The sequence below is a fragment of the Hibiscus syriacus genome, unplaced genomic scaffold (assembly GCF_006381635.1).
Source record: "Hibiscus syriacus cultivar Baekdansim isolate YM2019G1 unplaced genomic scaffold, ASM638163v2 tig00110332_pilon, whole genome shotgun sequence".
Taxonomy (NCBI): Eukaryota; Viridiplantae; Streptophyta; class Magnoliopsida; order Malvales; family Malvaceae; genus Hibiscus; species Hibiscus syriacus.
In genome coordinates, this window is record NW_024062688.1 from 4,637,553 (window position 1) to 4,651,019 (window position 13,467).

Sequence of the window (13,467 nt, forward strand, 5' to 3'; positions counted from 1 at the left end):
GAAATTTTTTAGATTTTTTAAATTATATATTATTATTTTTATTTTAAATAATTTTTTTAAAATTATTAAAATGTGACATTGTCATTTAACATAATTTTTTATCGCTGTTTAAGGCTTAAATATCTAAATTGTTAATATTTGTAACATTATGAATATTGTTTTATTGAAGAAAAAAATTAAACACCTATATAGAAGGGAAAAAAAGGCTTAATGCCCAAATTATACATTTTGTTCTAATTGTCAAATACATACCTATATTTTTTTGACCCATCCAGTCGCTTAACGTTATCAACGTTAGAACTTTGGGTATATGGACCATTAACAATGTTAGTTTTTCTTATTAAGTGACATGTGTCATAACTTGATAATTTTAATTTTTTATATAAAATTAAAAAAAATAAAATTATATATTTTAAAAAAACACACAAAAAATTTGAAATAATCCCTATCCTTCATTTCAACCTCTAAACACACGTCGACCGTTGCCCTTTTCTGTCGAAGAAGCTTCACCCGACCTCTCCTCTCATGGTGACCAAAATCCTTGTAAAATCGTGACTGGTTGACGACCGATCGACAACAAATCAATATTTTAAATCTCGCGAACACATTGTTGAAAATCGCAATCTCACACAATTCCAACGGTGAATCGACGATAACTACGACGACAAATAATTAGGATGATGGCAAGGACTACGTTGGCGGCAACGGCGGATTAAGGTTGGGTTTGAGATTTTGGGCCTGTTTTATAATATAAGAAAAGTTACGGTTTTTAATCAATATAATAATTTTTCTAATTCTTTTAAAAAATATAAGTTTCAAAATTATTCTGTTGTGAGACGTGTCCCTTAACGGGAGAAACTAACACTGTTAATGGTCAAAACACCTAAAGTTAGGGGTGTTCATTCGGTTAAAACGGTGGCCGACCGAATCGAATTAACCATAACCGAATTAACCGAATTTTTTTTCTTTAACCATTAACCGAACCGAACTTTTTTATGAAAAAATTAACTGAACCAAACAAATTTCGGTTAATTCGGTTAATTTTCGAATTAACCGAAATATTTTAAAATTTTTGAATTTAATATTTTTTAATTAAAAAACAGTTTACAATATCTAATTAATTTGATTCAAACATTATATTAAAATAAGATATTTGTATATATCAATTTAGTTCAAAAATAACCAACAATATTGCACTTCTACCAAATAAATCAGAACAAAGTGCAGAATGCAGAACTGGAAGCATAATTCAGTATACAAACCAAGCATAATTCAGTATACAAACAGTTTACACATTAAGTGTTGGTGCATGAAGAAGGTTGTGCTAACTACTAAGTTGTTTGCTGATGCTGCCATACCAAACCAAGATGTTCTCTATCAAGTGCAGAATAATTCATATCTTAAGAGAACATATTACCTGCACAGTGCACAATATAAAAATAAAGAGATGCAAAATTCAGTTCGAACTATCAAAAACAATAAAAACAATCCAAGGTATAAACATCAATTATATCTATTAAGTATCAACCAATGCTAAAATTATAAGTGCTAAGCTAACTCAATCTAATGTAATACAATCTTATTTCAGGTTGATGAAGCTCTTATTAAGGTAGCAGGCCCAAAAGCTTATTTCATGCATTGTTTGTCTGTTGAACGAGGTGATTGCAATAAAAAATGTAATACAATCTTATTCAGTAAACATCATTCATCACTTAATCAGATATGTGCTAACTAATCTGGCTAATGAAATTAAAATGAATGTAAGGGAAGAAATTACCACAAAAAAAAAATATTCAAAATACTCATTTTGCACCAATTGAGTCCTCCCAAAAAGTTTCCATTTGCATTATCTCTACAAGAAAAAGATATTATTTTAAATCTAAAAATATAGTATAAAAAACCATATATATAAATTAAAAAATACATTGCAATAATGCAATTTACAATTAATGCATACCCTTCAACTCATACTCACAGTGCTGCAGTGCAGAATCCTATGAGCTCATGAATTGAGGGTAGGTTGTAATGCATTCCAAGATAAATCTAAAAGTTAAAATGATTAAATCAATTAATGTTGTGTCAATTCTCCTCAAAGTAAATTCACTTATTAAATTAAAATTAATTAATAAAGAATCAACATACCATTATCAATCTTGTCAAGCTCTTGAATTTGTTCTTCAAACTTCTTGATCTCCTCTTCGGTTGATGACTTTTTAATATAGTCTTGAGTGCACACAAGAGCTTGTACCATTTTAGGAGTTAAAGAACTCCTAAATTGATCAAGCACACATCCATCGGTACTAAATGCAGACTCTGAAGCGACGGTAGAAAGCGGTATAGCTAATACATCTTTGGCCATATTTGACAGAACTGGAAATCTAGGGCTATTGACTTTCCACCATGACAAGATATCAAATTCATCATCATAATTCTCAACAGCCTCCCCTAGATATTTATCTAATTCAGATGTTTGATCCTCACCACCAATTTCAATCACACGCCTTTTATACAAATCTTTCATGCGCCTTTTCACTTTTTATTGCGGTTCAGAAATTCTCACATTTAAATGGTTTCCATCACTATATACTCGAGGCTTATACTCATCATACAATTCATTCAAAGTCTCTTTCAGCTTTTGCATCACTTCAAAACTTTTTTCCGAATCATACATCTCACTAAGTGCAAATTCAAGATAACTTAATTTCTGCCTAGGATCTAAAACACAACCAACAAAAACAAGCATATTCATCTTCTCAATATCACCCCAATATTTCTTAAATTTATCTTTCATCCTCATGGCCATAACACTAAATTCAACATCAGCACTTAATTGAACATCCCTTAAAAGTATGCAAATTTCAGTAAGTTCATCAAAAAAATTGTTAGATGTGACATATGAAGTACCTGAAACTCGCAAAGTGACTTCATAAAAATGTTCCAAGAAATCCTTCAAGTTTCTAACACAAGTCCAATCATTTATAGTTGGCCAACCCTCTCCTAACTCAAGTTCAGCCCCAAAATTTGTATCTTGCTCCTCAAATCTCTCAAAAGCTCTCTCAAATTTTTCAGCAACGTCTAACATTAAATATGTAGAGTTCCACCTAGTACAAACATCAAGACATAACATTTTTTTGCTCTCAATTTTTTCCATCTCAACACACTCCATGAACTTTTTCAATCTAGCTGGAGATTGTCTCACATATTCACAGCCCCCCTAACACGTGCAACATATTTGTTCATTTCCTTTAAACCTTCAACAACAATCAAATTCACAATATGTGCAATACATCTTATATGAAGATATTTACCATTTGCAATGCAACCCCCTCGAGGACTAAATCTCTTTCTTAAATAACCAATAGCAACATCATTCGAAGTTGCATTGTCAACGGTGACAGTGAACAACTTATCAATCCCCCAATCTAATAAGTATTTTTCAATCATCAGCCCAATTGCATCTCCTTTATGACTAGAAATTGGATAAAAACTTATGATTTTCTTATTCAATTTCCAATCGTTATCAATAAAGTGCACAGTGAGACACATATAATTAACTCTTTGCATAGAGGTCCACGTATCAGTAGTTAAACAAACTCTAGAACATGAACTTCTTAAATATTGTGTCAGCTTAGTCCTTTCATCCAAGTACAACTGATAAATATCTCTAGTTATAGTCAATCTTGAAGGAATATGAAACTTGGGGCATGCTACAGACATAAATTTTCTAAATCATTCACTCTCAACAAACTTGAAAGGCAATTCATCAGTCACAATCATTTGGGCTAAAACTTTTCTAGTTGTTTCTTGATCAAATTTCCAAGTTGTGAGATGTCATACTTCTCCTCGAATATCCTTACTAGGTAACACTAAATTGCTTTGATTAGTGTCAATGTTGTTAGGATTTTTCTTACATTGTTTCATGTGATATATTAATGACTCAGTTCCATTTTTTTTCCCATCACAACAAAATTCTTTCTCACAATGATTGCATCTACCCTTGCCTTTACCCTCACTATTTTAAAACTTAGTAAAGTGAGTCCATACTTCTGACCTTAAAGGAATAGCTTTTCGTTTACTTGCAGTCCCTCTTGTGTTATTGATTTGACTTGAAGCTTCAGTCGTTGAATTTGTAGAATTTGATAAAGGGGGTGAAACACTTCCCTTAGCAGATGCTGCCATATTGGATATCTACAACAAAATATGAGAAGTAAAAAAAAAGTAATAAGTAATCACATTAAGATAACATAACTCAAAATAAATCAGAAAACATAACTAAATACCATTTTTTTATTACAAAATAATAAAAATCAGAGAGAGCACAGTGATTGCAGAATGTGTTGTCTGCAGCAAAAGATTGTTGTTCAAGTTTTAACCCTCAATCGCAAATCTAAGCCCATGCTTTTAATGCATCTGTCGTTGTTCTCTGAACACTTAATTGCTTCATGTGTATGTGCGTTTACGTGTCTTCCTACTCTCGATTACCATTAATGATAATGATTTCCATATAATACATTATTTTGAACATTCGACCAATTTTCTCTAGGAAATGCATATGCAGAATAAAAGTTTAGATATGTCAACATTTTGTGCAATTTCCAATATAAGAAGAAAATATGTGTAAAACAAATAGAAATACATGGATAGAAAACTAATGAAACTTTTGAACAAAAAGCATTATGGAACATATACAAATATGTTTAGTAAAGAATGAACTCGAAACTAAAGACACTTAGAAACGAGAACAAGCAGACATCAAGAGAGTCATTCCTTCAGAGTTCCTAACACGTTTCATTATATAGATATTAAGAGGCTGTAATTCATATAGAAACTGTCTAGAAAGTCATTTTTCCACTACTGCATCAACTCTCAAATAATGTTAAACACCTATAGTAGACCAGATTCATTACCACCAGTGACTTCTATTCGTTACTATTTTTTCTTCTCAAATTCTGGTGTCGCCTAAAGGTTGTAGAAAAAGGTCCCAATAATCCAACTACTTTCATATAATTACCAGCAACGGTAAACTGTATCATGCTTTTGTTTTATTAGGAAAAAACAAACTGCGTGTCGGGATTCAAGCAAAGTTTCAGAAGACTTGATTCAGGTGGTTGTTAAGCAAATGTAATATATATGAAGAAACTTTAAATTGCAGAAGTAGAACTTTTCTTTAACAAGTTTTTATCTGTGCCTACACTCGTAAATTATAACCAATAGGAGCTAAACACGACAATACACAAAAGGTTTTTTCTTTCAAAAATAAAAAATTAAAAATTAGGGGACGTGTTATCCGGGGTTTGAACCAGCACCGAATGTCAATTGAAGATAATGTTATTGAAACATACATACACAACCTTACAGAGCAGCAACCCAGGAAATATAAATACTTGAAACTAATAGAACAAGGAAAGCACAATCATGAAATATCGAATACCTTAAAAACCCAGAACAAGAAGGCTACCAAACAGAATCGAAACATGGAACCGAAACATTAAACAAATAAAAGAAAAGTGAAAAATCCCAAACACGAAAATGATATCAAATCACAAACCTTAAATCAAATAAATGATTAAAATTTTTAGGGGAGAGGTAAACTAATCAAAGAGAAAATCTAGAATTTTTAAGTTAGAAAACTAACCTGAATCGAAATTAGAGAGACTGAGAGAGAGATAAAGAGAGAAGGAATGAGGGTTTGATGAAAGGCGAAAGCTCGGGTGGGGGGTGAGGAACTGAGAATCGTGAGATGAGAATGAGATTGGTAAAAGTTTACATTTAGTTTTTAGGTTATTTTATTTTATTTAGTTTTAAAATTTAAATGAATTTTAAAATTTAAATGGACAGTGGACTGCTGTATGAGTTTGATGGGCTGTGGCCTGTGACTGAGTTATATATATATATTATATATATGTATTTAATTCGATTAATTAATTAAATTCGAACCTAATTAACCGTTAATCGAATTCTAAAAATTTTCTTAACCGTTAACCGACCGAATTAATTCGGTAGCCGATCGAATTAACCGAACTAATTCGGTTCGGTCGGTTAACCGAATTAGTTCGAAAATTTGAACACCCCTACCTAAAGTGCTAATGTTGGTAATATTAGGTACTCGGATAAGTCAAAAAATATAGGCACTTATTTGAGAATTAAGCCAAAAAAAACAAATTAGTATAATTTGAAAACTTATTTTTATATTAAACATTTTTCTAATGATCTTGTTTCTATCAAAGAAATGAGAAATCTGCCGTAGTCTATTTCAATCACATTTTTGGTTCTTGCTCTTTAAATTAGAGGTGGTAAATAGGTTGTTCCCGTCGGATTTTGTTGAGTCATTTGGGTTAGATAATCGATTGGATTGAACATGTAGTTAAACACGTCGCAAGTACGTACGGGAAGTCGTTCCCTGATATTTTAAAATTATTATATATTTTAATTTTTTAATATATTTTTTATTAAAAAATATATTTTTACCCTCCTAAATTCAAGTTTACTCTCTTAAAATTTTAAAAGTTCAAATTCGTCCCCTTAACTTAGAATCATATATCCGTTTAGAATTTAGAGATGATGAACAATTTATGTTAGTTTTTTAGGAAATGAATTAAAAATTTTAAAGTATAAAACTAAATCATGAATGAATATAAGAATTTAAAATTTAGATAAACACAATTATCATTCAGTGCTTCTTTGGTCTATTATGATTATAATATTTCCATCACAACGTGGATTTGTTTTAATTAGTATTTTTTCAAGTATAATTTTAAATTATATTTGTGACGTTTGATGATAAATCATTTTAATTTTTAATATTTTATTTCTGGAATTTAATAATATTAAATTAATTTTATAAAATAGTAAGAGAGAATGTTGATTATGTGGAAATTTGGGATTTATAGAGACATAATCCCATCTATAGTACCTTTCGGTATATGTATGAATACGTGTAAGTGGAGTATATGACTATATGTTAAAAGAGAAGAATAGAGTCCAAATTGATTGTTGGGAGCCTGCCTTCCCCCCCTTGAGTCCAATCCCTTCTTTGATGGTCGGAGGCCAGCCCCCATGGGATAGGATATTAGTCTTCACTGGTCCTTCCTCTCCTTTACTTGTTTTAGTGGGACGTTCTTTATCTAAAGGCTCTTCATGTCATTAACTTGTCCACGTAAAACTATTCTTGTTGTGGGATAAGGTTAGAGATATTTTTTAATAAATAAAATGTTAAATATATCTTTTAATGTTTGGCTATATAGTTATTTCATTTTTTTTTTAGAAAATTAAGAAGTCTCATTAAAATTCCCCTTCATGCTTCTCGACACACCGTGAAGGATGCCAAAAAATTATTTTAATTAAAAAACATTTAACTTTTTTTTATATATAATCTTCTATTAAATGACAAGTTCTTATTCTAAATTGATGTATAAAATTGTGATCATTGTTAGTTCCAGAGGACTCGGACTAAGAGCATAGTCGAGAGCAAGCAGGGACTGATATATAACTTTGAACTATAGGTAAATTTATAGATTTTTGGAGTGTGAAAATATATCATCAATAAAAAAACCTAAATTATATGATAATTTGAAATTTTTAAGAAGACGATGATTTCTCTAACCTTCCTTTTGGTCCATCTCTAGATTAATAGTTTTACTTTAAGCAATGTTTCAAGAGGCCATGATTTGCATGCTCTTTGTTTTACTTTGGAGTTTGGTTTTGTAAAAGCTCCCGCATCATCATTTCCAGGGATGGATCAAGGGAGGGTGGACAGAGACAGTTGTTCTCCAAAATATTTAATATTATAATATATTTTAGATTTATTTACCGTTAAAAATCTATTTTCGTCTCTTAAAATTTTATAAATTTGTTATCCTCTAAAATTTTATTCATTTTTCTTGTCAAATATAAAATCGTGTGTTTATCCCGATGATCTATGAACTTATTGGTCTATGATATTGTTTGGATATTTTGACCATTGGCCGCGCTTGGTGTGGCCATTATAGTGGTTTCTTTCTTCGATTAGTTTATTGGGAAGATTGTAATTTGCGACTAGTGCTAAATGATGAAGGCAAAACGCTTACAAAACATGAAAGATGATTTCTTAATTGGAAGTGGGATATATTGTTTATGTTTAGTGATATTCTAAGTGGTAGTGTTGGAGGACAATATATACGGTCGCAGATTGAATGATGATGTTAACCATAACTCATGTTATTAGTTGCACCACTTACATTCATCCCTTCTTTAACTTGTTTGATGACGACTATTCTTTTGTTTATTAAGATACGAGTTTTTATTTCATCTTTTTATTGTATCAAAAGATACTATTCATCAAGTTTAAATATATATATATATATATATATATATATATATATATATATTGAAGTAAATTCTTTTATCTAAGAACTTTTGATTTTATTAACATATACCCAAAGATAACCAATTTATCTTTTAAAATTAAGTTTAAATTATCATCGAAATAAATTCATCCATTTAAAAACAAGTATATTAAACTCCTTTGTATGAGATTAATTTTTTTCTTTATTTTCTTTTATTAATTTTTAATATGAATTTTACTGATTCTGATGAAATTTCAAAGATCTATATATGAATTCTCAACACATTAAAGGCAATATCAAATTTAATCAAATCAAAGGAAAATGACTATTATTCTCAAATAATAAGGCGTTATATCAAAATAAGCAGACTATTATTCTCAAATAGGTATCTAAATTATTTTTTGACTAGATTTCAACCGTGCTAATTTTCTCGTTAGATGACACATGTCATAATCTAGTGATTTTAGATTTTTTTTTTAAAAAATAAAAATAATTTATTTATGAAAAAACCTATTTTTTCTAAAATATAAAAAAAACCTCAAACTCTTAAAATCTCTTATTCTAATCATTTTTCTCCAAGTGTTGGTCATGTATGACTATCCATACGTCGTCGACCGCCCAATGACCAATAACAACTCTTATTATCATCTTAAAACTCAAAATTTTTAAATATCTAAATTTAAATTTTTAATCCCTAAAATCCCAAAGACTCGAACCTTAAAATTTTATCGTGATAACTGACCATTTCACCGATTGTGATAGTCGACCATTTGATCGACCGTTTAGCCTTTTGGCCATGGAAGGAGGGAGCCAGGGGAGGGGAGCAGGGAGGGGAAAAGGCCGTTGACCTTTAGGTTTTTTTAATAATATTTTTATTTGTAAAGAAGAATAAAAAGTTTAAAATTTTAAAATTGTTACACATAATTAATGAGATTTTATAATAATTGTTACGATCGAGATATCTAAATAAATTATATTTATAAAGTTAGATACTTAGATGAATTAAATAATAATTTAGATATTTTTTTAAAAATAAAGATATAATTTAGACAATTATACCTAAAAAAAAGTCATTCAATAATAATAATTTAAAATTTCTTAAAATAAGTGTGTCTAAAATTAACGGCAAAGATTTACCCAATCATCACCTTTACCCTATTAATTAAAAATCATTTCTTTTGTTCGGCGACTGGTCAGTTCATTTACATATAAAATTCCAACACAGAGATCAAGTCTTCTTTAGCCTTTTTCCCCTCCCTCTTCCAAAACTCAGCTCAGGTACTGTTCTTATTTTGATCTTGCTACTCTGCTCCTTTAAAATAAGTATTTTTTAAGGTAATTTTATTTATATAAAGAAATAATTACTTTGGAACTAGGCTAATGGTTTTTTTAAGGTTGTTTTGAAACTACTTTGAAGGGTTTTTAAGGTTGTCTTGTCAGACCTTAAAAGAATTTATTTTCGTTGAGTTTTCAGTATGATTTTGTATTTGTTATGAAAATGATGACTTCTGTCTGGGTTTTGTTTATATGCATTAGCTGTTTCAGGTCCCTTGTTCATTTTTTTCGAGACTGTTCAAAATTCTCAAAATTTTCTATGTTTGATACTGTTAAAACATTTTATTTCTATGCCATATGCTGTCCTATGATCTTTTTCCCTATGTTTTCTGTATGTTTTATGTGTTGATTTGATGTTTTTGTAGGTGATTTTGACAAGGAACATAACAGTTTGGGTTTTTTTTGTTGCTTTTGGGCAATAATGTAAGAGGGGCGGAGTTTGATCTGAGGTTGAATTTTCTGGTTTTGATTTAGGGTTTTAAGTTGTTACTATCATATTTGGCTTGTGAAATTTATGGTCATGGATCCTTCGTTGAAGGGGCTTTACAGTTCTGTCGATAGATTCAGACTAGATGAAGATACTTTTTTAGCATTAGCCAATCCGAATTGTAGTACCGGGTTTAGGAATGAAAATCATGTTGATATTCCTCCTATGCAACCTGCTTTGATTCCCAGAAATTTACCGCCTTCCTCGAGTGTAAACGAAGAGGTATATCAGCACGAGGATTATGACTTTAGCGACGTAGTTCTTAAGTACATAAGTGAGATGTTAATGGAAGAAGATATGGAAGATAAGACCTGCATGTTTAAAGAGTCATCGGCAGCCCTTCAAGATGCCGAGAGATCGTTTTACGAGGTTCTCGGAGAACGGTATCCACTTTTTCCGGAATTCGAATCGAAGGATCAAAACCAAGAAAGCTTTGATGAACATCATGGTCAAAGTTGTTGGAGATGTACTGACGGTGGCAGTAACTTTGTCGATCTTCCGTGCAACCATGATTTGGGTGTGCAAATGCCTATGAACTTCAGTTCTCAAGCTAATTCATCCCCTAGTTCAGGGAATAGTGCCGGTAGTCTCATAGATGGCTTTGTGGATTCTCCGGTGAGTACACTGAGGCTTCCTGAAACGTTTGACGATAGTGACACCGTTGTGCAATTTAGAAAAGGGCGTGAGGAAGCAAGTAGGTTCCTTCCAAATCGTGGGAGCTTGTTAGTTGATGTAGAAAATGAAAGACTGTTTCTCAAAGAGCTAAAGGAAGAGGCTAAAAATGTGCTAGAGAAGATGGAGAATGAGTTCTTGCCGGACGGATCGAGAGGAAAGAAGAAACCTCACCCCGGAGATGTGAATTTAGACAGCGGCAGGAGTAACAAGCAGTCATCAATTTATACCGAATCCACTGTAAGCGCGGAAATGTTTGATACGGTGTTACTAAATTGTCAAGGCATAACCGACCTTCAAAAAGTTTTGCAAAATGAAACAAACAAGAACTTGCAGCAGAATGGACAGTTGAAAGGATCCACTGGTGGAAAGGCTCATGGGAACAAAGGTAAACGGAATGTGGTCGATTTGAGAACTCTGCTAACTCTTTGTGCACAAGCTGTTGCAACCGATGATAGGAGGAGTGCGAATGAGCTGCTGAAGCAAATCAGGCAGCATTCTGATCCTACGGGTGACGGGATGCAGCGGTTGGCCCACTATTTTGTCAATGGCCTAGAGGCACGCTTAGCTGGCTCAGGGACCCAGAGTTACAATCCTGTCGTCACGAGGCCGACATCAGCTGCTAACTTTTTGAAAGCTTACCATTTGTTTCTTGCTGCATGCCCTTTTAAGAAGCTCTCGGATTTCTTCTCAAACACTACAATAATGAATCTTGCAGAAAATGCAGCTAGGCTACATATTATCGACTTCGGTGTTCTTTATGGCTTCCAATGGCCTTGCCTCATACAGCGTCTCTCAACTAGAGCCGGGGGGCCGATTAAGCTAAAGATTACAGGGATCGATCTTCCACAACCAGGATTCCGGCCAGCAGAAAGGGTTCAGGAGACGGGGCGCCGTCTTGCGAACTATGCAAAGACTTTCAAAGTTCCATTCGAGTTCCATGCAATCGCACAGAAATGGGATACCATTACAATCGAGGACTTCAAGATTGAAAGCGGTGAGGTGCTTGTTGTAAACTGCATGTTCAGGCTCCGGAATCTACTTGATGAGACCGTGGTTGTGGACAGTCCGAGGAATAAAGTTCTGAACTTGGTCAGGAAGTTGTATCCCGATGTTTTCATACTGGGGGTTGTGAATGGTTCTTACAGTGCCCCATTCTTTACTACCAGATTCAGGGAGGCTCTCTTCCATTATTCTACTTTATTCGATATGCTTGAGACTAATGTGCCCCGTGAAATTCCTGAACGGAGGCTGATTGAGAGCGAGATATTTGGGTGGGAGGCAATGAATGTCATCGCATGTGAGGGTGCTGAAAGAATTGAGAGGCCCGAGACATACAAGCAGTGGCAGGTTCGGAATACAAGGGCTGGCTTCAGACAGTTGCCACTGAATAAGACGATCATGAAGACGGCGAAGGAGAGAGTCAAAACATGCTACCACAAGGACTTTGTGATCAACGAGGATAACGGTTGGTTGCTTCAGGGGTGGAAAGGACGGATCGTTTATGCACACTCATCTTGGGTGCCTGCCTCATAAGTGCATACTCTTTGCGACTCTTGGAAGGCAAAGTCTTCCAAAATCGACTGCGGTGACGGATTTCCACATATACGAGGATACGGTGCCGAACTTCCTACGCTTTCAGATAAAATCTCTCCCCTTCGCTCCGTCTCTTTACACAGACACACACAAGATAAACACGAATACCATAACTTCTTGATATTGATGATTATTTATCATATTTTCCAAACTAGTTACTACTTAGGTAAAATCTTTGGTCGGTTCTTATTCACATGCTGTTGAAGGCTGAAATGCAACATGTACCATTTTGCGTCGGCATCGATGTTCATAATGCATAAAATGTATCAGTAAATAACAACAATGGTAATGCCTTTTACACCTGTAAATTCGTAACGGAACAGCGATATGTTTTCGTTAAAACGCAGCCGTTTAGGGGAATGTAAATGAACTCAAGGATGTTAGGTGTCTTTCATGCATTAAAGATGCTTATTGTCTATGTTTTAACCAACAAGCATTCTGTCTGGGGATGCAAGTCTTATCTGCCGATATTGCTTTCAAAGTGGTGGGGTAGATCGTATTGTTAAATTAGACTGTTGGATACATGTAGGTCTTCGATATGGATATATTTCAAACATCTTTGTAGGGTTATATTCTCATTCTTGCATTCGACTATGCGAGAAAAATGAAGAGTCGGGGGTTAGTGTAGCCAATAATATTGAGAAGTCGTTTTATTGTTTGCTATTTAATATGATGTAGTTGGTGGTATCGATGCATGCTTGTTGACATTATCTCAATAACTTGTCATGTTAAAATGCAACAATAAAGTATTGAGCTTTATGAATTGTTTTATGTTAATTGCAACTAAGACTTCATTCATTGGTTACCCTTTTGTTTATTCAAATGTTTGGGTGTGCTGATATAGTCTTGGTTTTATATTAATATTTGTATCTCAATAACAGAACTGCGGTATTCCTCGTAAAAAAAACATTTACGCAATTAAACGAACTTGTTAGTGGCCAAAACTAAACCTGAGCTTGGTTTTTACTGAGAAAAGTTGAAATACAACAAATGTGCCAAGTACCAAGTATTGATGGTCCGATCATATGATCAGAACCGAAAAGTTCATGTACT

The 13,467-nt window shown here is 33.0% G+C and overlaps 1 protein-coding gene across 1 annotated transcript; it reads left to right on the top strand.

Moving 5' to 3' along the window:
- Positions 1–9,525: 9,525 nt before the first annotated feature.
- On the top strand, positions 9,526–13,030 carry LOC120119489 (scarecrow-like protein 14). Its single transcript, XM_039139304.1, has 2 exons — positions 9,526–9,602; positions 10,025–13,030. Exon 2 carries the CDS (start codon positions 10,174–10,176, stop codon positions 12,352–12,354), a length of 2,181 nt encoding a protein of 726 aa, XP_038995235.1. The 5' UTR covers positions 9,526–9,602; positions 10,025–10,173; the 3' UTR covers positions 12,355–13,030.
- The last annotated feature ends 437 nt before the right edge of the window (positions 13,031–13,467 follow it).